Source organism: Anoplopoma fimbria, chromosome 14, assembly GCF_027596085.1.
Source record: "Anoplopoma fimbria isolate UVic2021 breed Golden Eagle Sablefish chromosome 14, Afim_UVic_2022, whole genome shotgun sequence".
NCBI classification, from domain to species: Eukaryota; Metazoa; Chordata; class Actinopteri; order Perciformes; family Anoplopomatidae; genus Anoplopoma; species Anoplopoma fimbria.
The window spans coordinates 17,012,899-17,040,864 of NC_072462.1; the positions used below are offsets into that span (position 1 = coordinate 17,012,899).

At 40.2% G+C, this 27,966-nt stretch overlaps 1 protein-coding gene across 1 annotated transcript; it reads right to left on the reverse strand.

Moving 5' to 3' along the window:
• Nucleotides 1–249: 249 nt before the first annotated feature.
• On the reverse strand, nt 250–27,921 carry nnt (nicotinamide nucleotide transhydrogenase). Its single transcript, XM_054612756.1, has 22 exons — nt 27,845–27,921; nt 25,810–26,027; nt 21,621–21,850; nt 21,167–21,384; nt 20,824–20,911; nt 20,610–20,698; nt 19,963–20,150; nt 19,528–19,661; nt 19,234–19,425; nt 18,171–18,324; nt 17,145–17,306; nt 14,345–14,455; nt 11,952–12,097; nt 11,592–11,787; nt 10,748–10,981; nt 9,384–9,544; nt 8,736–8,915; nt 8,280–8,439; nt 5,673–5,754; nt 4,526–4,644; nt 3,857–3,972; nt 250–2,906 (listed from the first exon to the last, which is right to left on the reverse strand). Exons 2-22 carry the CDS (start codon nt 25,961–25,963, stop codon nt 2,757–2,759), a joined length of 3,264 nt encoding a protein of 1,087 aa, XP_054468731.1. The 5' UTR covers nt 25,964–26,027; nt 27,845–27,921; the 3' UTR covers nt 250–2,756.
• Between the last annotated feature and the right edge of the window lie 45 nt (nt 27,922–27,966).

A 27,966-nucleotide genomic window follows, 5' to 3' on the forward strand; every position in this document is an offset into this window, starting at 1 on the left:
ATTTGGTGTAACCCCTGTAAAGCATGCGCACAAGTGTGGATTCAACTACTTCCCCTCAATGATCCTTCATCCAGGTAATACAAATATTTGAGTTTTCAACCCCAGCATACAGTTTTGGGCAGGTAGCGTTATCATCGAAGCTGTGGTAGACATCGGGGAAAACCTTGCAGATAAACTTTCATTAAAAATAATTCATTTTTTAAAATTTAAGAGTGTGTCAGGGAAGGAATGACAGCCTCAGGCAATATCTAGTGTAAATGCAGGTTTATTAGGGATGAGAATGTTCCATGGCAAACAAAAGGGGAAAAACATTCACAGTACATTTCATCTTCCAAACACGATGCATTGTACAACCTCAAAACCCCATTGTTTCTCTGCACAAATACGGTGCCTCTTTACAAAAATACTTCAAAAAGGTAAGGGCATATGGGGGCACATTGCCAATCTAGTAATAATCCCCATCTCTATAAATTTGATCAATACCTCAAAAATGGCAACAAGCTACAACAAATATTAAGCAAAATCTCAATTTAATAGTCCCTAAAGATTGTATTTGTGTAAATTGACCTGGAAGAACATTAAACCCCCATGAGCGCTAATGACATCTGCAGCTCTACACTTGCATAACACACACAGTAAACTATCCAGCTGCAAACTGAGGTCTGATGGTTAAAAATGCAATGAGAAAAACACAAAACAGGAGGCAACTGGTCTGGTTTAGGATACATTAAAGCCATTTGGTTAAATTCAGGTGTGTGAATGGAAAATGAATGGTCCTTTAGACATCCTGTGTTAGATTTAGTCAAACGTGATTGGTCAGATGACGGTCCCTCTGTAAAGTTATTGGTCTTTTTATGGAGAGGTAGAGTACTTGTCATGGTCAATGATTCAGGTCCCAGTGTAAACTATAACAAATAACTTCCTACAGCACTTGTATAGATTTTAAACATAATGAAGACTTCTGACCTGCCACCTCATGACATATTGTTCTTCAAACCTTTTAACGGGAAAACTTCTCCTCAATTCATCTACTGTATCATGACCATCAAAACTGTGAAAAGTAATAAAAAGGATGGCAGCAATCCCGTATTTTAAAATCAAGACTTAATGGACTAAGCTTCAGGTGTTTTTAGTTATAAGATAGCTAGGTGTAGAGGGGGAGCTACTGCCGTTTTGGCAGTGATCTTTCAAAACTACACAAGTGGTCATTCAGCAACTAATCCATTTATATTTGTGCCATAGATTATATCCAGATTTAGAGTAAAAGGGGACATTTAGGCACAAGCACAGTTTATGGCAAATGAAAAAAAATAATAATGGCAATTTCAATTTAGAAATGCTTAATAACAATGTTGAACAATCCATGTATTCTGAAATGTGGTGAAAAATTGAATGAATTAAGTGCAATGTTGCTCGAGACTCTTTGCACAACAGTCAGGTTAACATCTGGCCCTAGTTTGCAAACAGTGATCCTTCATTTCCCTCTAGAAAAATAATGAGGACACACATATTGGAGTGGATGGAGCCACATTCACTTAAAAAAAAAAAATACCAACACCCTTCTTTACCGTAAAGGCCAAAGGCTGGCATCACATGTACTGTAACTTCAGAACCACACAGGACGATGTGATGCACCTGGTTCAAAAACATCATTAAATCCATTCAGCTATCAGAGCTACAAGAGTGTTTCTAGGAGTGGTACAGTCTTTCCTAATATTGAAAGACTGCTGTGGTGTCATACTAAGAAAGGTGGGATCCATTTGGTTTACTGCATTAAATGCTTGATAGAGGAGGCTTGAATGGCTCTTTAATGTTTTTGAATCCGTGTGTGATTGCTGCACAAGAGCCAAAGGTGGAGGTCACAAGACAAAAATAAGTGAAATGAAAGCAAACAGCATGACCTAATTTCTCTCAATGGCTATGGCTTTAAAATGTGATTTTCTAGGTTTATGATGATAATTATTAGACCGAATACAAAAATCTCTTAGTACCATATAAAACTGGAACTGAAAGAACTTTACAAAAATGTTGCACTTTTATGCTTTTTTTCTTTTCACTTTCACAAAAAAAGGTGAGCAATTAGCATTTCAGGCAATAGACCTATCCGTCTATAAGGGGAACACCAAATCACCTTACAATAATAAAAGAAATCTTGAGAAAATGTGGGAGAGAACTGTTAACAGTGTGGAAAAAACATTTGTGCTCAACTCTCTCATACCTCTTTCTCTTGGGTTTCACCTTTACATCCTGGCTTTTGTTCCTCTTTAATTACATTTCATCTAAAATGTCCTAAAACATCTTAACGGTGAAATTTAACATTACTGCATCTACATTTCTGATTGTTGTTTTACTTTAATATAGGTGTCTATAATGATGATGATATTGTCGGTTGCTCCCCACATTACAAAGACCACATGCAAATGGCTGACCCATCCTTCCTTTAATATCTAGAAATAAAAGTTGTGCCTTTTAATCGGTCTCTGAGTACATTACCACAGAGGGGTCACTTATAGAAAAACTACAATATCGCCATTGCTTGGCTCCTACTGCACAAGCGTGTTCCTTATTACAGCAAATTTGCAATTTCTTTTATTCATAGATGAAAGGACGGGTGAGCCAAAAACTTTTAAATCATCTTTGCTCAATTGGCAGAGTCACAATTGGACAAAGATCATCATAATGTGGAGATATTTTTGGGAAAAACATTGACTCATCGTCAGCCACCTTCATTGCTCCATGTGCAGAGGTGTCCCGCCTTACTGGCTCTCGGACTCGCGGACCTTGGCTTGCAGGGCATCACAAGTCTTCTTGGCATCGCCTAGCAACATTGCAGTGTTGGGCTTGTAGAAGATGGGGTTGTCAACAGCTGCATAGCCAACACCCAGGGAGCGTTTCATCACAACCACCTAGAAAGGGGAGGAGATACAGTCACACGCACTCATGAGCCTCTAATTGGATACTGCAAAATCTTTAAAAAGAATTTGGGGGGAGATGCAAATTCTGTTTCAAAACTATGCCAACTTTTCTAAAGAAAAAACAGAAATTTGCCCTGACCCCTGCCACCCTCTGTCCATTTACCTTAGATCTAGAAATAGAGGTGGGATGTTTGTAATTTAAAGTCACTCACAGCTGCTGTATTAACATATCTAACAATATTGCTTCATTTTAAATACCATGAGTCAATCAGTAGACCTGATTAAGACATTAAGACATGAGGAAAAGTAGTTTTTCAGTGTGTGTTTGCACATGACTCATAAATGAGCACTTATGAATGACAATTCAAAAGCATTTGTGTGATCTTTCAGTAAGCCCTTTCTTTTTTTTTTTTTTTTTTTTTTTTTTTTGTACGTTTTATCTGTGCACCTGTATGTGTGTCTCTGTGTGCGTCCATATTAGTGCTTTTGGTTAGGTGGAATGTCTACTTTGATTTCCCCAGAGGAAAGTGTGTGGAAACAAGTGGGAGCGCTGTATAAATCCCAGATCTCGGAGCAGTGCCAGTGGGATGCTCCGAATGTCGTCATTCCACAGCGACACAGTCACCACTAATGGGATCAGCATGGGACTGCACCTGGAACTGTAACAATCTGCCTCTATGTATGTGAGCCTGAGTGCGTGTGTGTGTGTGTGTGTGTGTGTGTGTGTGTGTGTGTGTGTGTGTGTGTGTGTGTGTGTGTGTGAGAATGCGAGCATGTTTGTGTGTGCTTTGAAATGGGAGGCCCCTCTACGGGTGTAGACTCCAGCATGAAGTTGTGGCGATAAAAAGCAGTCCAGTTGTTGTAAAATCTTCCATTCGTCTGTATCTTTTTGCGCTTCGGGGCAATCTCATTATCACACATGCATGGACCAGATGTCTCACCTGCTTAGACTTCCAGACCTCCAGCACAGGCATACCCGCAATGATAGAGTTGGGATCTTCCTGGGAGGCAGAGTTTACTGTGTCATTGGCACCGATCACCAGGACCAGGTCTGTTTCTGAAAGGACACCCAACAAATGAAAGTTAGAAAACATATCTGAATCCTTTTACCTCGTGTTTACCAGATGTATTTGTACCGGCATTTGACTCAATGACGCTATATCTTTTCCAATCTAACGCTAACTAAAGTTATCTAGTTTATCACTGTAGTTTAGCTGTCATTGTGAGGTTGCCTGGCAACCAGTGGAGATAGCAGGAAGTAGTGTCCAAGGATCATTTTTTACGTTTTAATTATTTTGATATGTGAACAAATGAGATAAACAATAAATAATAAATAAATAATCTTGATCAGTGAGCATAAGAGTTGCTAGTCAGCAGATTTTTCTATTTTGTATTTGAACTGAGTTTGGCTAGCCGTTTCCCCGAATTCCAGTGTTTATACTGAGCCAACTGTCTCCTGGCTCTAGCTTCATATTCAGCATAAAAACATGAGAGCAGTATCGATCTTCTCATTAGACTCTCAGCAGAAAAGTTAATAAGTCTATTTCCTGAAATGGAAAAATATTTATTTAACTCAACATTTTCAAATGCCAAAAAGGACTGGATCTTACCAGGGAAGTCTTCATTAATCTCCTCCATTTCCAGGACAATGTCGTACGGGACACCAGCTTCAGCCAACAGCACATTGAGCTGACCAGGCATACGGCCGGCCACAGGGTGAATACCAAACCTGTGAAAACAAAATTTAATGAGCACTTTGAAACAGTCACTGCTCTACATTAACTATAACCTGAGGGAGATGGGATCAAAATGAACTGAGTTGGAAAGAGAAAGAGTCAATAAGATGGAGGCTTTGTACAAGTGGAGTAAAGAGACGTTTGTGATTAAAGTACACACACACACACACACACACACACACACACACACACACACACACACACACACACACACACACACACACACACACACACACACACACACACACACACACACACACACACACACACACACACACACACACACACACACACACACACACACCTTTTCTGCCCTTCATGTAATGCCATGCAGACTAGATCAGTATACTGTAAATATTCTGTAGTATAAAAGGAAGAGGAATAAACTACATATGGTTCTTCCAGATTGAGTAAGAGGTGTAGACTGATTCCGCAGGCAGGTATGAAGAGTAAGAAGACCAAGAATTCAAGTGAACGCATTCAAATACAGAACACAGAAAAATAGCAGAGAAGGAGTAAGACATCAGGGTAAAGGCTTGTTTTCTGACCACCCACTTTCCACTAATCAACTACAAATGCTCTAAGTAGCAGCAGCTGCAACAGCCAGGATCAAACGACTGAGGCAGGACAATTACACATGCTGTACCTTGTCCTTCCTCTCCTCCCTTTCACATTTCCTTTTCCTCATTCCTTCTTCGCACACAGGTCTCTTCCTATCTGTCCTGCCCCATCTTCTTGTCATCAAGCTCAAAACCACAACTCTCCTTTCATGTCCTCCTCAGCTCAGTTTACATCTTGTATTGTGTAAAATTGTATCCTTAATCTACATGTACATCTATATAGTTTCTATCAATCTACATATATATATATATATATCCAGATATCAATCTGTATAATTAACAGTTCATTGTTTATGAACATGTCTAACACTACTTTTTTGTTTTTCCCCGAGAGACAGTTACTTTCGTTGGATTCAATAAATGCACATTTAATGTGTAGATGAGTTTTATCCCCTCTTTACCTGACTCTCTTGCCAGCATCTTTAAGCACCTTCACCAACTCAGCAATGGGGTACTGGGCCTTTGCAGCACAGAGTCCATAACCTGAAAGACAGTTTAAAACGACAACAGGTAACAATTAGCTGATAATAAGACTTAGCATGGACTACCCAGCGTTTACTACGATTCACATGTCGAATACATTTTTTCCCGATTTTCTGAGTCTTATGACAGTACATTTATATTTTTTTCGAATTCCTTTGCAGCCCTAGTCTCCACTAACCTTAACCAACACAGAAATAGGGTAAAATGCTCAACAGCACAGCGTGAGCAAGCATATATAATAATTACAAGTCCCTTTAACCAAAAGTTAACATGCCAACTAGACAAAAGCACACAGTTTGTGACAAGCAGCACTTAGACAAACATAAACAGTCATCTGTGGTAGGCAGCAGTCTGACTGACAGCTGATGTGGAGGTGGTGAGGAAAGAAAGCAACGTTTAAATGGACAACCAAGTCTCACATCGTTTTCGCAAAGATTTACCCTGCTGAGGTGCCTTTGGCCACAATCCTCGACTGCCTCCTTTTGCAACATTAATATAGTTTAATAATTATGCTATCGCTGCTGTAAGAGTTCCAGTTATAGATGATCAATTGGATGATAGATAAGACAAAAAAGTACTTCACAATAACCATTTTCTTTAACTATGATACTTTACATCATGTAGGTTATATTAAACATTCACATTATATATAAATATATAATCAGGTTACTTGCCTTCTAGATAAGAGCTGGCATTGATTTCTCTACACAGTATATACTTTTTCCCAAAACCTTGGACTTCTTGGTGTTAAATATTGCTAGTTTGTTGGAATTGATTTTTATCACACCGTCACACACACAAACACATGTCAAACGGTCCTGTGGTGTTTACTAGCCTTGTCACAACAACCAGTCAGAAACATGTCTCGTTTCATCACACCAGTCAAACTGACAAGGTTTCAAACTCAGCATAGAGAAAGAAAGAAAAACTGTCTGCAGTCCAGCTCAACAATTTAATGGTTTTGTTCTCTCTCTCGCAGTTCTTTCATTCTTTGTGTTTCCAATATTCTCTGTGGAGTTTCTTACTATAAGAAAAACAAGTGGTCCCAGGCCATGCTGAGATGGGCCAGACGAAGCCAGGAAAACACTTATGTTTATCAGAGCCTTAACAGTTTCCACAGATGTCAATCAGGCAAAGTGACTGTGACGGCTCCAATTAGAGAGACTGGTCAAAATGGAAACAAGAGGGCTGAAGGCCGGCGCTGGGTAACAATACGAGCTGGCTTGCTCCCTACAAATGGTAGAGAGAAGGATTACTTGGCAAATGGCCGATGTCTTTCAAATATAACCATTCATAAAGTTACTTTGACAGGTTCAATGATGATTGTTTTTTCACTTAATCCAATTCTGGCATTTCACTGGTTTAGGCCTTTATATAATCCTCCAAAGAAATGTCTTGCATTTTGTTATTTGTCTAGTCTTGTATCGTTTGTAGACCATTTTGAGAAAAGGCTAGAAAAAAAATCATAATTCATATCTGCCCTTTAATTTCTCCGACTCCTTCCAACTAAAAATGTCTTTAGCCTGCTTTTGTTTTCAGGTGTCAGAATAGTTCCTCTTTGTCTTTGAATTGAAAAAATTGGTTTGATCTACATTGGATTTTGCTACATGGATCACTTCTTTTCCACTTCTCAACCATGAGACCACTTTAATTATTGTAAATTGCAGTGGTTTCCTCTGAAGAGTTATTTTTGTATATAGGAACTCAGCACTGTGACTGGAATCACCAATTTGCAGGCTGGATGCCTTTAGTCTGTGTTTACATGTACCCACGTGAGTAAAACAACTCTTGGGAACTTGGAACAGTCGTCTGGCGGGGGGAGTGAGATATCACCGGGCCACACAATGATGCTTTTTAGGAGAGCAGCACCAAGGACCATCGCAACAGTCCAAGTGGGAGGTTCAGACACGTATTTATAATCAAACATCAAAAACATGTGAAAAGAAGAAAGGCATGTACCTGGAACAAAGGTTGGACCCCGTGCTCTAACCCTGAAAAAGTAACTAGAAGCCAATTTTGTACGTAGTGTTTGAATTGTCAACATAAACCCAGCATACCCTCCTTCCATCTCATTTTCCCTTGACCTTGCATATATATATGCTGCACTGTAGAATGTCTATTTACCTGGGACTGACGACCACACAGAAACCGTGTGTGTGTGTGTGTGTGTGTGTGTGTGTGTGTGTGTGTGTGTGTGTGTGTGTGTGTGTGTGTGTGTGCCACTCTACCATGACTTGTCAATTAGCCTAGCAAAATGGTGATGTAACATGGGTCAAGAAAAGGTTAAATAAACAGAACACACACTTCGCTAATGCTGAAAAAAAAAAAAGGGACTGGCAAAGTCAAAGTATCATGTTTTTCCACTCACGTACAAGACCCTCTGAAGTCTGTGTGTGAGTGTGTGTGGGGTTGTGTGTGCTTGTACTTGTACTTGTAGTGTGTGTGTGTGTGTGTGTGTGTGTGCGTGTGTGTGTGTGTGTGTGTGTGTGAGTGTGTGTGTGTGTGTGTGTGCGCGAGTGTCGTACCTGGAGTGATGATTATGCTCTGGGCATCTTTAATCATTTCGACGGTCTGGTCCACGTTGACCTCTGTGTGTGTCCCTGTGATCTCCATGGGTTTTCCTGTACCGGTGGAAGACGTGCCGTAGCCTCCCAGGATCACGTTAGCCAGTGAACGATTCATAGCCTGAGAGGGGATAAAGATGTTTTGCATTTCCTTACATCACATTACATTTTTCTTTGACTTTATTGACTGTGTACAGCATAATACAGCAATCAGAGGACATTTGAAAAGGGAAATTTCCTAATAAAAACACACATTTGTAACCTGAGATTTTTATTTACAAGAGGGACTCTTGTGGTAAAGTTAGAGTCCCTCCTAGTGGAAAGGAGAGGAACAACCACATTAAACTGCAACAGCAGTGTTGCTTAGACTCAAGTCAGCAGCTCTACGATGCAGGTTTTTAAATTGGCTCAACTCACCACACACATAATGTATGACAGAATGGCTCCAGACGACCCAATGAGAGCTCCGACGATGGTCAGCAGGTTGTTGTTGAGCAGGAAGCCCTCGGCACACAGGGCCCAGCCTGAGTAACTGTTCAGTACAGTGATCACCACCGGCATGTCAGCGCCTCCGATAGCTGCTGTCAAGGTCACACCCTTAAGGAGAGAAGAATAACACAGGAGACGAGTTTTATCCACTGCTGTAATCAGATTAGCAAGTGCAGCTACAGTAGATGTGATTACTAGCTATAAAGATGAAAAGTGATCCCTCCATAACAACCGAATCTAGCTATCTTAAAGATGTACTCCTTTTAAAAACTCCCTTGTTCTCAGTCCCTCTAACATGTGTACAGTTTATGTTTAACAAGGGGCAACTGTAGTTATCAATCAATACTGTAATGTGCGTGCATTTTTTGTTGCACATCATAGATCTTCTGGTTAACATGCTTACTTTATTTTTAGGAACTTGAATTGAGGGAACACACACATGCACAGTATATGATACATTATTTTGTAATCTAAAGAATGATGAGAGAAACGCCATTTTAAACTTTTTGTCTATCAAGTGCAAAAACAGACCCTTGAACACACACACGCACACGCACACACACACACACGCCGTACCATAACAGCAGAGAGAACAGAGACGGATCCGAGACAGGTGATGCCTGTGGTGAAACTGGGATCCAGCATGTAGGGAATCATCCCCCCAACACAGGCTGCCATGAGAGTGGCATTCAGAGCGTGCCGACCAGGGAGCGTCAGGGGAGAACTGCTCAGCATACCTGCATGGAGAGACGAGGGAGTGAGAGGCAGGACTTATGAGACTTTTAAATAAAATACCACTAATAACTGCACATTAACACTTGTATTTATTTATCAATCAGCTGCTGGTAAAGCAGCACCACTTGAGACCTGTCATTAACTGAATGTCATGTTCATGCATAATTTTCCCTCATGAAACACTTGCAGTCAACATAGAAATTACAGAGTGGCTGCTAGGACTGGTGCCAGCACATGAACCCAATGAACTCGTTTTTTTCCTCTTTCCCCTTCACAGCGTACAGCAGTGGGTATGAAGCCTCAGACCTGCTCTTGTTGATAGATCGGCCAAGCTGTCATAAAAAAAACTAAATATACTATTAATCCTGTTATAAGTGAAGTTCATTCACATCGACAATCACAAATAATTGGACAATATAGAAATGTTATGTCACTTTTTGAGATTGACTTGATATAGCAATAATCATTAAAATATGCTAAAAACTCTTAAAATGGCACTAAGATTTACTGAATCCCTTTAACATACATTTTATAAAGAAACAAATATTTTTATTGCATCACAGATAGGAAACATTTCCTTTTTAGAGAACATCCTTTTAGTGAAAAACAAATGATAAAACATCTTAAATAAGGTAACCATAAAACCACATAACCATCAAAATGTCCTCCTGCATAAAAACAGGATACATGGACAATAGCAACATTGTGTGAGTCTGTTCTTTATGGTAATTTCTGTATTTTTTTATTATTGTTTTTAAATCCGACACTATTTTTCACTTCTCTACCATGATAAGGAGACTTTTTTAAGTCACTTGTGATGATATCCACATTTTGCTACTTTTATTACCCCTAAATAATAAAGTGCAATAAGATGTACAGCTCACCTAACTGGTGGTTAAAGACTGGACAAAGAATCAAACGAGAAACCCAAATATCTGTTAAAAATCAGGTTGTGAAATAACTAAGCTGTTGCTAATATAATTGAATGAAAACTAAGTGATCATTTATAAAATCATTAGATCATAAGGATGCGCAACACTCAAAAACACAAATATAACAAAGAGAAAAAGAAAGAAAGACATTTTGGGAGTCACAACCGATCTAATCCCCTATAAAGGTTTTTCCAACTTGTATCATGTATAGCAACTCTTTTAAAAGACACACACACACACGCACACACACACGCGCGACTGTGCTTCTCTCACCTTGCAGTTTGCCATATGCCACCAAAGAGCCACTGAAAGTGATTCCGCCGATGTAGGTGCCGAGGTACGCAACTACCTTGGTGAGGTTGGCTGCAGGGTCTGTGGCAAAGTGGGGGTACTCGATCATGTATTCGGCCACACAGGTGAGAACGGCAGCCATCCCCACCAAGCTGTGGAAGGCAGCCACCAGCTGAGGCAGGTCAGTGATCTGGATCTTCCTAGCAATGGCCAAGCCTAAGGGGGGGAGAGAGAGAGAGAGCGAGAGAGCGAGAGAGAGAGAGAGCGAGAGCGAGAGAGATACAGATGAGATAACAAATAAATAAAATGCAGTGGCCCTGAAAGAACCACACACTAATGACATGCAAATCACATGCACGTGCACACACACTCCTGAGGACTGCTGGGAAGTGGGTCCATCTGAGGAACCAGGTGTTGCAGATGAGGCCTGTTTTGGGGAAATTCCATGTTTGTGAGCGGGGCTACGCTTTGTGTTTGTGTGGATAGTTTAGTCTAGGTTTCCACTTTGATACTGGAACAATTAGCATTTAAATGATCAAACTGTCCTGAATGAGCTATACAAAAATGAGTAATACATGCTGCTGACCATTTGGAAAGACCTCCTGGGTCTGGCGGGATGTTAGTCATGTTGTGTTTGATGTAAACATCACAGGAATTTGTCTGCGCTCTGCACACCTTCTGCTTAATCTGGCCAAGCTTGCAATACATGCACATACAATGCAATACAAATGTCCACAAATTTACATTTGCTGACAATCCATTCTGCAAGTATAAGAATTTAGTATCTGCCTTGTCCTTCTTGTGACATTATTTTATACTGACTCACCAGTAGTGCCACCTATGGCCATGGCTGCACTCATCTGTGCCAGGAGCTCAGGACTCGGTTTGAGGGCACCAAGAGTGGCAATGATCCCCCCGGCGACTCCCATCATACCCAAAGCGTTACCCAGACGGGCCGTTTTCTGGTTGGAAAGGCCTGCCAGGGCACCGACGCAGCACAGACCGGAGCCCAGGTACATCATCTGGTTAAAGAAAAAAGGCAGAGAATGGAAAAAAAGGGGGGTTATACACAACAATTGAGGGACCACAGGATGAGAAATTAGACCACATTTCTTGGAACTTGAAAGGGCCTGTACTACATCTGGGAAAACACGGGGCACATGGCATTACAAACATCCTCTTGCACCTGTTCAATGTTGTATCCAGAATGCAGAGCAGCAGCGTAGCCACCGACAAAGACACCACCAGGAAGCAGATACAGGTAGTTATGTTCTGGAGGATCAGTGGGACGCTTGAACATGTCCAACATCTTCTTAGTCACCAGGAAACCACCTGGGTGAAGAGACAGGGAAAATGAGCACATCTGTACTTACAATGGCAATAAAATAAATCTGCTTTACGGAACAAAAATGAGCAGCAATGTGAAAAAAATGAGGCACCTGAAGTACATCTATTTTTAGACAACAGGTGTTTCAGTCAATATCTAAAAACTGTTGCCAAGTCCAATAACCAATGTTGGGAATTTAATGAGTCTACTTTATGTCAGTGTAAATATTTCAAGTAGAAAACCTCAAAAATGTCAAACCGGGACCAGACGGTGTCTTACAGCTTTACAGGAGGAGATCACATTTCTGTGTGTATGTCTCCCCCCCCCGGCACTATTGTACACACACACACACACACACACCCACACAAAGGTGAATCAGAGGCTAGCACCTGTTCGTGTAAATTTTGTCGTAGACTATCCTGGTTAAAAAAATGTAACAGAATCTGACTAATATTATTTCTGACCAATCTGTGTCAATATATTAACATGGAGGAATGTTCATGTATTTTAACAACGCAAAGCCAGTATCCACTCGTTTCTTTTGCTTACTTTCAAACCCAGAAGGGGTCTGCTGACACTATATTTAGAAAGCTTCCAAGAATAGAAGCAAATCAGCAACAATTGCCAACATGAGGCCTTAGCATTAACAGACAGGCTAGCGGCTCAGTGAGGTTCTGCTGTACAAGCTAGTCACTTCCACACAGTGAGGCATACAGCTTGTTAATTAGACACTGGTATAATCCTCGGGAAGTCGTATTGGTTCATCCCTATAATGGTTATATCAATTTTGACCTGATGATGTTGCTAGAAAAGTCATAGGCAGCGTCAAAGTGATTCAAATTCCGCCTAGGGGGAGCCATGCATGTCTGTAACAAATTTAAATGGCAATACATTTTGATTTTGACAGATTTCCCTCATAAACACTAATGTTAACCTCATAGTGGGATTGGAATACAAGTCAGGGGATCATTAAAATCATCAGGATTCATCCACTGGGAGCCATGAATGAAAAAATTGCAAGGCAATCCATCCAATAGTGGTTGATATATTTCAGTCTGGACCACTAACATCCCCATCAATAGAGCCACATTACTAGTGTGGCTAAAAACTTACAGTGCACCTGAAATCACAGCTGTCTATTTTTGCAGTCCAAACTTTCAACAACTCATCTGGTCCACTTCTACCACAAATGTAAGTATAATCCATTTGTATATTAATGATAAGATTTCACTCAGTGACTGAAATGAGTGGCCTGGTGCAATAACAGGAAAATATGGAATCTGATACTGCACACTGACATCGGTATTGTGAGAGCTGAACATATTTAGCTCAAGATATTCAACAGACCTAGGTGTTTTCCATGCATTCCCACATCTTTCGGCTGCGGAGACACAAAGGGAACAAGAAGCTACGGCCAGGGACCTATTCTTCAAAACAGACTGAAAAATGTCAGGGTCTGTTTTATTGAAGCCAAGTTTCACTATTGTGTTTTCTCGTCCCTTTCCATGGAATGTTTTTTTTCTGTTCCCAGGGGTTCCTGGGTAATGTGGTAAACCGCTTAGAAATGTGCATGTGGAAATGAACCCATGTAGAAGATCAAAAATGAAACTAGGTATGTCTATAAAAGCTGTGGTATTTCAGCATGCTTTTCGTTGAGGGAAATCTAAAAGACTAATAGGTGGTTTGAACAGTACTGCCACAACAACCTAGAGGGCCCGAGAATTGTGGCAGGATTCAGAGCCTTGCCTTGAACTCCAAAAACACTGTGGTGGACTGCATCTCTCTCTCAAACAAAGAAGCTTGGGTGCATTTAAACAAACAAGCTGAACTGATCGATTATGCAAGTTAACTATATTAATTCGCCTGCGTCAAAGTCTCCCCTGGTGTCTGGCTGAGAGCTAAGTGGAGAAATCAAAACAAATTCATGCCCTCAGCCCTGAAGGAACACTCCGTTTCCCAGGACTATTAGAGAGTGATGAGTATCATAATGACTCCAGGAACACTTCATTATCATTATAATGTAATATATTAAGGGAAATAGAAGAGATGCATGTGTGTGGTCCAGGCCAGAGCCACTGACTTTCGTATGAGCAGGTGGGTAGAGGGCAGCTGCAAAACCATGGTTCCAAAGCATGTTATTGTACAATCAATAAAACACGCTTCAATCTTTAGCCTACGTTGATATTTTATTGGCTAAAGGTTGCTGTAACTGGCAGGGATCGCTGTGAGGTGTCTATGTGCGGGTGACTCACCAGCAATGTTGACCGAGGAGATGAAGGCAGCCAGCACAGCCAGTGTCTCAGCAGTAGTTGTTGGGGTGTAGGCGCCTCCCATCAGGGACAGACCACCCACAGCCGTCAGACCTGCAGAACAAGGAGAGTGAAGTATTCATGATCTCCACTTTCCTAGTTCGTTATACTGGACAGTATTTTGTGAAGATGTTACAAAACCAACAAAAGATTAATTCAGTCATAAAATAGTTTGTCCTAACACAGTTTTGTGTAACAGCTAAAGGAATGTTATAGTTGTTTCTTAAGCTCATAATACTTTGTCTGCTTCCCTCATCGGAAAAAAAAACAGAAATAGAGAGATTTAGAGATAAAAAAAAGAGAAGGAGAGAGAAAGAGAGGGAGTGTGTGTTTACCAAAAGAGGCTCAGGAAACCTTGATAACATCAGTCCTGTAATGACTTACAGGCAGTAGGATGCAACACACAGCACCCCCAAGAGCCTGCATTCACACGGAATTGTGTTTGAGTGCAATGTAGGTTGAGTGTGTGTGTATGCATGCATGAAATCAATAGTGTTAGTTAGAATTTTTAAATGAGGCAAATGTGAAGTGTGACCTTCTCACACTAGTCTCCTTTTTTTTTTTTCTACAACAAAGTCAGGTGTGTAATATAAGCTCCTAAACAAAGCAAGTTTCAAATGCTCCAAATATCATCTCACAACTTCTAGCTCACAAATAGACAGGCTAATTGAAAATTCCCACTCTTTAAAAAGAGACGACGGAATGAAACATGCAATGTTTGTTGGTGAGGAGCATATGAGGAGGACAGCATTCACATGAAACTTTCCAAACATTTGTAGTTTGGTTTCTAGCACAATAACACTTGAAAGTGTGTCAGGATGCCACTGATGATCAATTTTCCTCCATGTTCTTTTCTTTTTTTTCAAACTCCCGTCCCAGGACTTCCTCAATCAAAAAAAAGTATTAGTCATATTTATGCCTTTATTAGATAGGTAGGTTCCCAGTTGGACCCAAACCAGGGTCGTTGGATCATTCCCTTTATTTTAAGCTGATTTCTGTTTTCAATGCAAATATGTCTGTAAGTCATTCCCTATGTTAATGCTGACTTCCTTGGGGTCTTAAATAAAGAGCTTTGCTCTGATGGTATATCGATTTATCTGATTGGAATTAGTAACATTGTCCAGACTGGTAATTAGCCTCATAAAACAGTATTTGGGGCTTGTGCATTAAGATTTGAATGTTCTTTTTTACATTCTTGCTAAATCATATGCTGTTTATATTTACTGAAAATGCTTGAAATCCAAATGTGATCTGAATGAAGAAAGAAATGACTAAGGTTACACCTCAATCAAGTTTTAAATCTATGAATTCATATATAGTTAATATGATAATCAATATTAATCGAAATTATGCATCTGCCACATCCAAATAAAAGATGTAGCCTTCTAGATTTGGCACACTGTCTTTTTTGTGAACTACTTGATCCAAAATAAAAAAGTAGTACAGTTACACTTTTTGGCAGAGATCAAAAGGCAAACCTGGCCACCAAAACTAATAGATTAGCCAGAAAGAAAGTCAATAGGTATCAGTGCACACACCAAATACCACGCACACACACATACATATACTGGGTGGGCCAACGTCCCTGTGACCAACATCAGCTACCAGGCTACAGGCACAGTGAATCAGTGCTCTCAAGTAGATTAAAGCATTTCTATCAGACACCAGATATGAAGATGTGTCTCAATGAGCCACTGGATATGAGACCAGTGTCTGAAGAATTCAAGATGACCCACCAGCCAGTCACTACTGGCTGTAACACTATAATCTCCACATGAAGAATATAACTGTCCCTTAGTCAAACCCTGAATTCCAATATGATCCCCTAATGTCTGAGTGATTGTGTGTGGTGTCTTTACGATGCCTGGCACAACAACAGCAAAGTTATGTTGGTCTCACTGTTTCCATAACCACAGCGTGACAGAAAAATAAAATGAAATAAAGTAATGCCAAACATGAATGGAAAGTATCATAACAGGGATAGAATGATAGATTGAGGGCAGACAAAGAGAGAGAAGACAGAAAGAGCTACAAATGAACTCTAACGTGTAATAATTCATATCATGCTGTCCCATATTCTGCTGATATTCAGGGAGGATTTTGACAATTTATTGATGAAATTTGACAAATTAAAACAGATAGTTAACTTCAAGAAGACAAAACATGGCAGAAAATAAAAGCGCAAAGACCTAGAAGAAGAAGTAAGTAATAATGTTTTAAAAGGAAGTAAAAACAGCCTCTTAATTGTTGCACTGCTGAGATACACAACCAAGCTCCCATGTCTGTGTGTGTGCACCAGTAAACTAGCAATGACCTCCCTGAGCCACAAAGATCACCGACAGTGTGTTACTTCCTACCCCAGTGTGGGATTTAAAAGTGATCAAAGCCACGGGAACACACACATGCACTTACCTCTCTAACCTCTTAACCCCTCTGTGTTAAGTAGCAGCCGACAATCAGGACACAATCTTTTAAGTTTTTTTATTTGGACTCCGAAAAGCAACAGCGTGGCTGCAGAGAAACCTGCTGGACTGAGAGGTGGCATGTTTGATCTTCTTGCTGGGTCTTAAGAATGGGTTTTTGCTTTTTGTACTAGGTGTTAGAATTAAATGGTGTTTTGTTCGGATATTTACCATCCCAACTTTTACTATAAAGCTTAGTGTGACACATGCTAGCAGTGGCGTAGTACTGGATTGCATTATACTGAAAGGGGTTTGTAAAAGACACACCAAACACAACCAACCTGAGATAGCGTTGGTGACCGACATGAGTGGAGAGTGCAGAGCAGGAGTGACTCCCCACACCGTGTGGTATCCCACAATGCCAGCCAGACCAAAGGTGGTGACGATCTGAGTGAAGGCGGCGTTAGGAGCCGCCAGACCCAGACCCAGCAGGGTGGCAGCACCTGGTTAAAGAAATAAAAAGAGAGTTAAAAAGAAATCTTATTCTTTTTTTATCTTGTTATCATCTTTCTTCACCTCTGATCTAACAGCAAATAGTATAGTAAAATAGTATTTAAATAGTATGAATGAGCTTTGGATATAGTATTTTTCCCCCCACTATTAGCACATTTTATTTGACTGCAGGATGTGGTAGGCACTTGACCACCCATGATGTCCTTATTTCCTGTTACTTCCACAGACAGGTATAATTATCAAAGAGCAATTTGTCTGGTGGCATGAAACAAACTGTCTGGTGAAGCAAAAGAAGCTGTCCGTTTCCATGGCAGTCAATCTAAAATTATTAAAATGACTACATTACATGCCACACTAATAAGCATGTAACCAGCATGAAGCGAGTTCTCACTCTTTTAAAAAAAAAAAAAAAAAAAAAAAACCAGCTAAAACCAGCAGCTCTGTGTTGGTACCAAGTAGGAAACTACTGGAACACCTAAACAATGTGTTAACCACATTAACTGCATGTGGCACACTTAACACAAAGCGCTGTGTGGCACCATGGGAACTACTCACTGCAGCACTACTTCAAAACATACACTCAGCGGGACCCTATTTTTTACAATGCACACTTCCTGACACTAACAGGGTGTCCGTGTGTGTGTCACTTCTCGCCTCCCGTACACATTCCAGCAGTGACCTGAAAAGCTGATTATTAACCTATGCTTAACCTTCTGGCCTAAAACCTCCCTAAAGACTCAACGTGGACAATTACAAGAACAAGCCTTGTAAATGAGCAATGTTCTTAGATATGGCATCTTCCAAAATTCTCTTCTAATCCAGAAAACATATATTTAATGGCACATTCAACCAACCTCCAGTGTACGCGCCAGCGGTAGTGAGTGTAGCCTTGAAGGGGGAGACTTGTGCAGCCTTCTCCTTCGCCAGTTCCTGGATGGATTTGGGTTTAGGAGGAGCTGCAACGGGCACATTGTTGGGCTGGGGAGCGGGGAACAGGTTCTTTCCATTCTGCAGGTGACAAGAATTTAGACCAAGAAAGGTATTATGAGGAAGGTAGAAAGAGGGAGAAAAAAGAACAAACAGAAGGTCCAATCAATCTTTCCTATCCACCATATTAATGGCTTGGCTTGTAGTTATTTACACTTTCTTCTCTGATCTCATCACCTGATGGTGTACAATGTCCTCTGCTGCATTCCTAAATCTTTGAAACATTAGACTAAGCTGTCAAGATCAAAGTAAGCAAACTAATGATCAGTAGGCACAGTAAGTAACACCTGCATTTCAGCCTCATTTGTGTGACCAATTTTGAGATCAGATATGGGTCAAATGAACATCGGAAATCTATTTGTTTTCTCCAAAAAGAATAAACACTGCTTAGATTGATTACAGCAAAAATGATCTCCCCTAAATGTAACAATGATCTATGATTTAAGACATGCGAGTTATATGCAACCACCCGACTGAAAAACATGGATATCACTACTGATATCCACATTCGAGAGATAAAAATCTTTTTCTTTTTTTTTTTGCATCAACTTATAACATAAAAACAAACATTTTGATAAGTAGCCCTTAAATTTGCAGAACTATGAAAGCTCTTATCATCAATTAAAGTATCTTAACTCTGTGCATTATTAGAGTAGCATGAGCAGACCTTAATGTACAGTTGAGATGTATATTACAAATAACAGTATGAAATTATGAATTTGGTGACACAGACAGAAAGCTGTAATAGTAATGAACTAACAAATACTTGTTTAGAGGACATTTTTGAGGACAAAGCGTAGGAAGAAAAGATTGGTTGTTCTTAGGGTGACATCTAGTGACAGTGAAAGAGACCTGCAGGATATTTTGAATGATTTTATAAAGGACTGCATGGATCCTCAGTTTTTTTTTTCTGTTAATTACACGTCGTACCTGCATGACAACGGATCCCCTGACGACGTGATCCATGGTCCCGTAGTCAAACACCTCCTTGACGTCGAGGTAAAAGTTCTCCTTGTCGGGGCTGACGGCCCGCATCAACTTAGTGATGTTGTTGGAGTACAGAGTGCTGGACTGTGTAGGCAAACGGCTGGGCAGGTCTGTGAAGCCGATATGGGTTACACCCTAAAAAATTAAATAAAACAAAATAAATAAATACTAGTAAATTACAAGACAATCAACAAAAACCAAACCAACGCTTTCTGTGGAGAGAGTATGTGCGCTGACCTTGTGTATCGACAGCTCTCCAGGTACTGTGGTCTCAATGTTTCCTCCGGCCTCGGCAGCCAAGTCCACCACCACTGATCCATCTTTCATGCTCTCTATCATTGGTTTGGTGATCAGGATGGGTGCACGCCTTCCTACAATGTGAAAATGGAAACAGACAACGAGACATTACACACTGACCCAAGAAGTGAAATATAAATCAGCTACTGTGGAAACATGACCATGGAACAAACATGAAACTGTTGTAAAATATGTTCTGGTTAAAATATTAATAATTATTTTTAGTTCTAAATTCTCTGACTACCAGCCCAGAACACATGTCTCTCACATTCTGTGATATTCCACGACCTTTCATTTGTTTCAGGGACAATGTGTCCTTTTTTACATTTACAGTCTGTGTTTACGCAGTGCGCGAGTCTGTGCTTCTGTGCATACCAGGGATAAGAGCAGTGGTGATGACAATGTCCACCTCCTGACACTGCTTGGCAAACAGCTTCATCTCTGCCTCTATGAACTCCTTGGACATTTCCTTGGCATAGCCTCCCTGACCCTCACCAGACTCCTTAAAGTCCACCTCCAGCGGCTCTGCGCCCAGAGATTTAAACTGCTCCAACGCTGCAGCTCTAAGAGAGGGAGGGGGAGAGGGGAAAATAGAAAATATCTCTGCTAGACTGGTAATGCAAGAGTAACATTGCTTGTCCTTAAAACTGCATACATAGACACACATTGACAGAATTCTTTGTTAAAACAACAAAAGTCTGTTTGGCATTTTTTGGGGGATTTCAGGCCGGGGGGCAGCAATCTATAGTAATCAAATCATGAATCGTGAATATTATGGAATGTTGTTGTTGTTACTCAACACTTTTTCTAGATTGTCTTGATCAGCTTCCACAGAGGCTTTTAATTAAGAGGGTTTGAATTAGCTATGATTACATGCACATGTACAGCACATCTAATTAAACAAATCTAATTATGTTAGCAGGTGGACAAGATAATATTTTCATCTAATTCTGTACTGGTACTCAAAATTGTTGTAAGCTGGTATTCATTTAATTTGCATTTAGTACACTATTAAAACAAACCTGGTATCAAATCCTCTGACAATGGCTCCCATGGATCTGGCAGAACCAGCTGCAGCCAATCCAGCCACACCGCCTCCAATGATCAAAACCTATTCATGAACACATACATGAAATAGTCTGGGTTGGCCAGTACACTGATTTAGCATGTTGAAACTGGCATGGACACATTCATAGTTACAACATTACAAGATATAGAAACATTAATACTACACACCTTTGCAGGTGGAACTTTCCCAGCTGCTGTGATTTGTCCAGTGAAAAAGCGACCAAAGTTGTTAGCTGCCAACACAACTGCCTTGTACCTGAAACGACAGAGTAAAATAACACAGGAAATGGTAGAATGAAACATCAAGCAATATGGATATAAGTATAAACTGTAAGCATTTAACATGTCCAATTAAAACATTTGAAAATATCATAACATACATTGTATTTGTTTATATCTGAAAATGCATGAACGTGCAGTATCTATCTTAGATAAACAGGTAACCACATTAGTGAGTCATTAGAGAGGATGCTTTTCGCAGTGACCTCCCTTGAAGGCATCATGTACATACCCTGCGATGTTTGCCATGGAGCTCAGTGCATCGAAACCCTGGGCGATGGTGACTCTGGGCACCTGGTCCATAGCCAGGACGGTGGCCTTCTTCTGGGACAGCATGTCCATCAGCTCGGGGTTCTGAGCTGGGTAGATGAAGCTGATTAAAGTGGCCGCGTCCTTCATCATCTCCACCTCATGGATACCCAAGTCGGGGTTGAAAACGGGAGCACGAACCTGCAAGCAGAGAGATGCATTGAAATAGATCAGGACAAGATCTGTACACTAATATGGAGTTTGAGAAGCAGAGGGTGTATAAGGAAATCCTATTTTTCAAAAAGGCAGATTATGCATGAATCTATATGCAATAAAGACACTGAATAACCTTATTTTCCTTCTCATCCCTCTCTGAACTATCAAACACTCCACCTCACATTCACATTCACCCTCAACCCCCCCTCCTTGAATCCTACCTTAACCAGCACATCAGATGCCAAGACATCTTTAATGTCTTTAATTGTTGCTCCAGCCTGGGTGTACTGTTCATCATGGAACTTGGAGGGCTCTCCTGCTCCGGTCTCCACGACGACGTTGAAGCCCTGTTTGATGAGCGCCTGGACGCCAGCGGGAGAAATCGCCACACGACGTTCATTCTGGAAGATTTCTTTGGGTACACCGACTGTGAGTTGCTTGTATGAAATACCTGCAGAGGCAAAGAGAAACAATACAGGAGCATGTGACATAAGTGACTGTGGTCATTTTAATTACAATTAATTTAAAACATTTGAAAACAGCAGAAAGATACACAAACAATACACAGGATACTTTACAGTTATTTTGTTGATAGAATGGATCATTGCAATTGTTGCAGCATTTCACTTTCAAAAGGCTTTATGATTTAAGACGTAGGACATAATTAGATATTCAGAAAATGTTTTACTATATAAAACATCACAACAGCACAGAGGAAAATACTCTTTCATGCAGAAACATCAGCAGCTTCAAGGAGAATTTCCCCAGGAAAAGGCCATGAGCAGAGTTAAAACTGTGTTTACCATAAATACTGTACTGCATGTGCAATGGCCTTTGAGGGCAGACAGACAAGGTCTGTGTCCAGAAACAACAGTAAGAGTCTACAGCCATCAATTTGTGGGTGTGATTAGTGTGTTAGCACGCAAACATTAACTACGAAGCACTGAACAAAAAGTACAGCTGAGACTCAAGGGAATGTCTTTCGTTTTGCAGGTATTTCTTTATAAACCAAATGGAAATTTCACTTAACATCATGGATGTCTCTACCAAATGGTGAGCTAATTATTTAGGTAGATGAATATTTATCAATAGATAACTATGACCTGCTGCTGGAACAGGAAGAAAAGTCCAGGGGTCCAAAGCCATTAGGGATTTATCCTCTGGGAAACAAAAATGTCTGTGCAAATGTAAGGGCAATCCACCCTATTGTTTAATCAAGATATTACAGTCTTGACCAAATAGTTTAATTGAACAACTGACATTGAAATCTGATTCAACATGTGTGAGAACAAAAGGGAAGTTTATGAGAATGAAATCCATAAACGAGAGATAAAAATATATAAACAAGGTCAAGTGAGATACAATGAGTATGCCAATGACACTGAACTATTTATATTTTCAGCCAGTTAGTTCTGTGTCTTTTTTAGAACTCTTATTCAGGTCCAGTGTCCAAGCAACACGCAGGTCACATGTTGTGTCAGCTCCTATGGAAAATTCCACTGCAGCTCTTTCCCTCCGTCTCCCTGCCTATACATAAACACCTGCTGTGGTGACCCGTCCTCTAACAACTTCTGAGTTATGAAAAACACAATTAAAAAAAATGTTTGCCAGCTATTGCTTTATAACATTTATATAAACCAAAAGACACTAAACATGTCTGTTGTCAGACAATGTGATGTCTGCCAACAAATGTAGCAGTCACCTAGCAATCACTTGACATTTTTAGAGTCAGAGAGCTGGGTTGTCAATCCCGTGGCTATCATATTATAACAATGCTGTTTAGATTAATATCAAACACCAGCAGATACTCCCGACCAACCACCATAACACTTAAAATAGTGCAGCAGCAAACAAGCATTATCTTGTATTTTGACCGTACATATTCGTACTTAAAGAGCTGTTAAGGATCTCACTGTAGAGTTAACATGATCATATATAAAACCTCTACATCTTAGTCAAAGAAAACCTGCACGACCACAAGAATACATATGCACACAGGCAGCAGCTGACTCAGGCTAATATGAAGGCTGCTAGCAAGCAAACATGGATATAATCTAATGTAGGACTTAAAGATATCTTTAAAATTGGGCATTGGAAGTGTTTTAAGCAGAAGGAAATGCATTAAACACTTCCGTTGGACCTCAAGATACACACAATGTGTAAGAAACACCTCAAATGAAATCCACAATGTACCTTTAAGGCCATGGACACACTGTGAAAAAACACACTCCCCTCATTCATACTGTACACATAGAGCTACAAATGATTCTCACCATGTACAACCCCACTAATACACAACTGGTGCTTGTTTTCTGTAAGTACACCCAGTAAGAGTGCGTGAAAATGGACGGATCAACGCATCTGCTAACCAAGAGGCATAATTACTGTATTCATGTTATATCACTGGTCTCACAAACAGACATCTCCAGTACATCCAAGTCTGTAGTGCTTGCACGTTTTGAGAAGGCCAGTAACAGTCATTTTGTCCATGTCATAGTTCACATCAACGCACTGTCTCGGTCTATACTGTATGTCTATAGGCTCCCTAGAGGTCAGAGCATAAGCAAACCTATATGGAGGGTTTGTGGTGTGTTCCCCCCCCTTACGAGCCTGTAAGCTGATACTTGTGTGTCCAGAATAGACGCTGCCAGCTGTTACTGGCAGTGGCTGAACTGCAGGAATGTCCGCATGAACCAGGTCACAAGCACCCCTTGCCAACACCCACCTGCACATACATAGAGACACCAGCACAATCATGACCCCAGCCCACGCAGACATAAAGCACCTGCAACCAGCCGGTACTGGATTTTTTTTTTATAGACAGGCCGACCTTCTGCCAGGTGACTGGGTACAAAGTGAGGGCATGGGAAATGGAGAATAATGCTCAATGTGACCTTGGGATTCAAAGCAAAAGCAGGTAGCAACATTAACCTCTACAATAAACAAGGGATTACCTTCTTCATGACAATTACAACAAAGAAGGAATTAAAAAGGAATAAGCATGCAAAGATAAGAATGAATGCATGAATGAATGAATGAATGAATGAATGAATGAATGAATGAATGAATGAATGAATGAATGAATGAATGAATGAATAGGGCTCTACTCTACAGCACATTTATATCACAATGACAGATTTGTTTCACCAGTTGCCAAGGCCAACGGTGAACGAGCATTCTTCTAATGCTGAATAGTACCGCTAAGGAGTGAATGAGTATGTTGCCACCTGCCACAAAAGTTACATGAGAATGCACACAGAAGGTGCAGGTGGTGTTGTTTTCATGTTGTTATCAGTAGTTAAACATGCCTCTAGCAACCTTAACTGCTTGGTTAAAAGTGTTTTAAATTAAGAGTCCAACAGGAGGAAAATCAGCCTTTATGGTGCACCAGTAACAAAATGCTGCTCTCAGTTAGCAGTAAATCTACAGGCTATGATCTGCGACTGGTGGGACATGCACCTATAAAAAATAAAAAGGAGCTATGTCATCATGGGAAATGTAGTTATGTAAATGCTCACACAATACAGTTTTGGAACTGAGCATTTTCTTTCAAAAGTTGGAAAAATGAACACCACTTTGCTGCTTTTTATACGTGCTGGTGCCACCATCCACCTTCAGCCAATCACATTAGCCAATACAACACTAGTAAACCAGAGAGGCAATTAAGGCTGCAAGTAACGCTTATTCTAAACATTTTGTTTCTTGAATAATGGTTTAACTCAGAGTCCAAGGTGACATAATCAAATTGCTTACTTTCTCCAATAACAGTCAAAACCCCCTTAAACAGATGTTAGCAGCAAATCCAACGCAATTGAGAGAACCAGAGTATGTTTGGCATTATGAATAAAAAGACATTAATAAAAGAAGATTCATATATTAATGTTAATTTATTATCAAAACAGTTGCCAATCAACTTTCTTTCAACCGATTAATTGACAGATTACTTTAGCTGAAGTGGCTAACTTTTCAGGTCCCTCTGAAGCTTTTGCTTTCTGTTCAAACAGAAAGAAGCACATAGAGTGACACTTCAAATAGGATTTATAAATGGTAGCTGTCCACGCAAGTAGCTGATGTTAATCTCATTAGTTTATATCCTGCCAAGCAAAGCAGGTATGCAGTCAATATATCAAATGTCCACGTCCTGGGGCAATATAAAAATATTTAGGTTTGGAACAGTTTTATTTGCTCAAGGAAGGCTGGAAAAGATTGAAATGTCGCTGTCACACTGGGACAGTGTGTTACCATCATAACCTCTATGCTTTCTTTGTGGTGTTGTGCATATAAGGTTCATGTTTTTATTGACCTTTTGTCACACTGTAGTTTACAAGAGCGTGTGACCTTAGTTGAGATCTTTCATAACAAATAAAATCCCAGTTTTGTGTTTAGTGCCAAATGTGCATAGTGTCTTACCTGGACTGGCACAACGTCCTAGAGCTTGATGGGTCCTGAAAAAGCGAAGGCAGGACGATTTGATCGTACTGCCGCTCTGCAGCTTCACACAGGAAACTCCGCTGAACACAGGGGCCGAGCAGCTAGCTGCCACAACACGGAGGAGGCTCGCCATGGTGCAAACACACACCCGACACTCACACACCAGGAGGAGCTCAACAGGACAGACAGCACCCTCCCTGGGGGTGAGACAAGTGAGAGAGATAAGGGCACCAGCAGACAGAGGGGGGTTATGGGTAAAGAAGAATAACAGGAGGATGAAAGTGTGTGAAAGGGAGAGGGAACGTATATGTGCATGTCGATATCTCTATCTATCATTATCAGATGTAAATTCAATTGCATATACTCTCACATTTTAAAAAGAAGGTACATAAGTTGTGCTTCCAAGTTTCACATAAATATGTCCTACCCTGTTACCTTGAAGATCAAACACACACACACTTATGACCTATGTTTATGCAACAGGTTACACACTTTCCTACGTGCATTTGCACCCAAATCCAACACACAATCTGGATGTACATTTCTAACCCATTTCCAAGGATAAAAATAACTGACACATCTTTAAATTAGCAAAGTCACAGGAAACCAAAGCCCTACACAGCCTACTGAAGGACTCTGAGGCAGTAGACAGCATGAGGGACACGGCATGTTTACTTTAAAAGGGAGATAATGGAACTGGGATAAACTGGGATAGCTTAGCTGGAGTAGTAGGGTTGAACTAGAATTGACCGGCAATAAAAAGTAGAGGTTGTTTTAGTTAAAAGGTCAAAAGCACACATCGATTTTAAGGGGTAAACTTAAAATTAAAACTGAAAACAACAAAGACTACTCATCAGTGCTGAAACGTAGTGATAGTTAAATGATTAGTCTAATAATAATTTTGTTTATCAATTAATCACTAAGGTCATTTATCAAGTATGCCCAATAGGAGATTATGCTCCTCTTCCCCTTTTGTATCATTGCAACTTGACTGCTATTTCACAATTTTTCCTGGAACTTACTTGGCAGACTTTAATGTAGTTGAGTAAAAGGATCATTATAACATTGCTTCTAATCAATGTAATACAAGTAAAGAGCAAAGCATAAGCGTATCAAAGCATACAGTAGGTCTAGTCTGTCAACATTTTGAAAGTATTATATTTTTTTGTCATTTAAAATTTATTAGAAAATTGTTAAAATGAGTCCAAATTGATGTCCTTAAATGACTTGTTTTGTCCAACCAACAATAAAAATAACAAATAAAGAAAAGCAACACTTCTTTACATTTGTAAACATATTTCTTTTTTGCTTTTAGGATTTGCTAATTGTCAAAAATATGATATTAAAAAAAAAAAAGCTGTTTGTAGAGCAGTCCATATAAATACAAACTTTATTGATTTCTCACAGTACAGCTACAGCCTCGCTGTGTTGTGTTCAGGACTCTTAATTCATATCAGAAAAACTAAAGCCACCACGTCATCAAAAAGTATCGCGATCTTAAAAAAACAAAAACAATTGTCATACATATCCAGTTCAACATGTTGCTAAAACTATAACGATAGCTCATAAGGAGGATGGACAAAGCATCTTATCGTGTTGCTTTGTCCTGAATCCGGATTTAACCCGGGTCAGGACAACAATTGACCCAATTAATGACCAATAAATCAACCACTTCCAGCTGCAACACTGAGTCACAACTGTGTGTTATACAGAAAACATGAAGCGTAAAACTGGTGGATTTGATGTGTTTTTTGGTGTTCATTGCAGATTCTCTGGGGAGTCACAGATACAGATGTTGTTATTATGCCTGCCACTTTCCTCCTTTTGTCTGCAACATTTAGCTGGGAGAGCTATCATGAGCTAGGTAGCGCTTTAGCCGGCAGCTAACACACATGTGCGTGAAGGCAACGCGTGACTCAAAAAGCCCCCAACTCAAGCACGGAAATGCAAAAACGAAACAAATGCACAGGGAAAAGCGAGAGTGGGAAAGTTAGCGGCAGACAACTCGACTGACCTCTGCGATAGTCCTGGCTCTGTGCAGCACAGGCGAACTCTCTGTCGACCCGGAAGATGTCTGGTGACAGAGGAGTGTTATTGGATCATATGAGATGCTGCAGCAGATGTTATCCCATGACT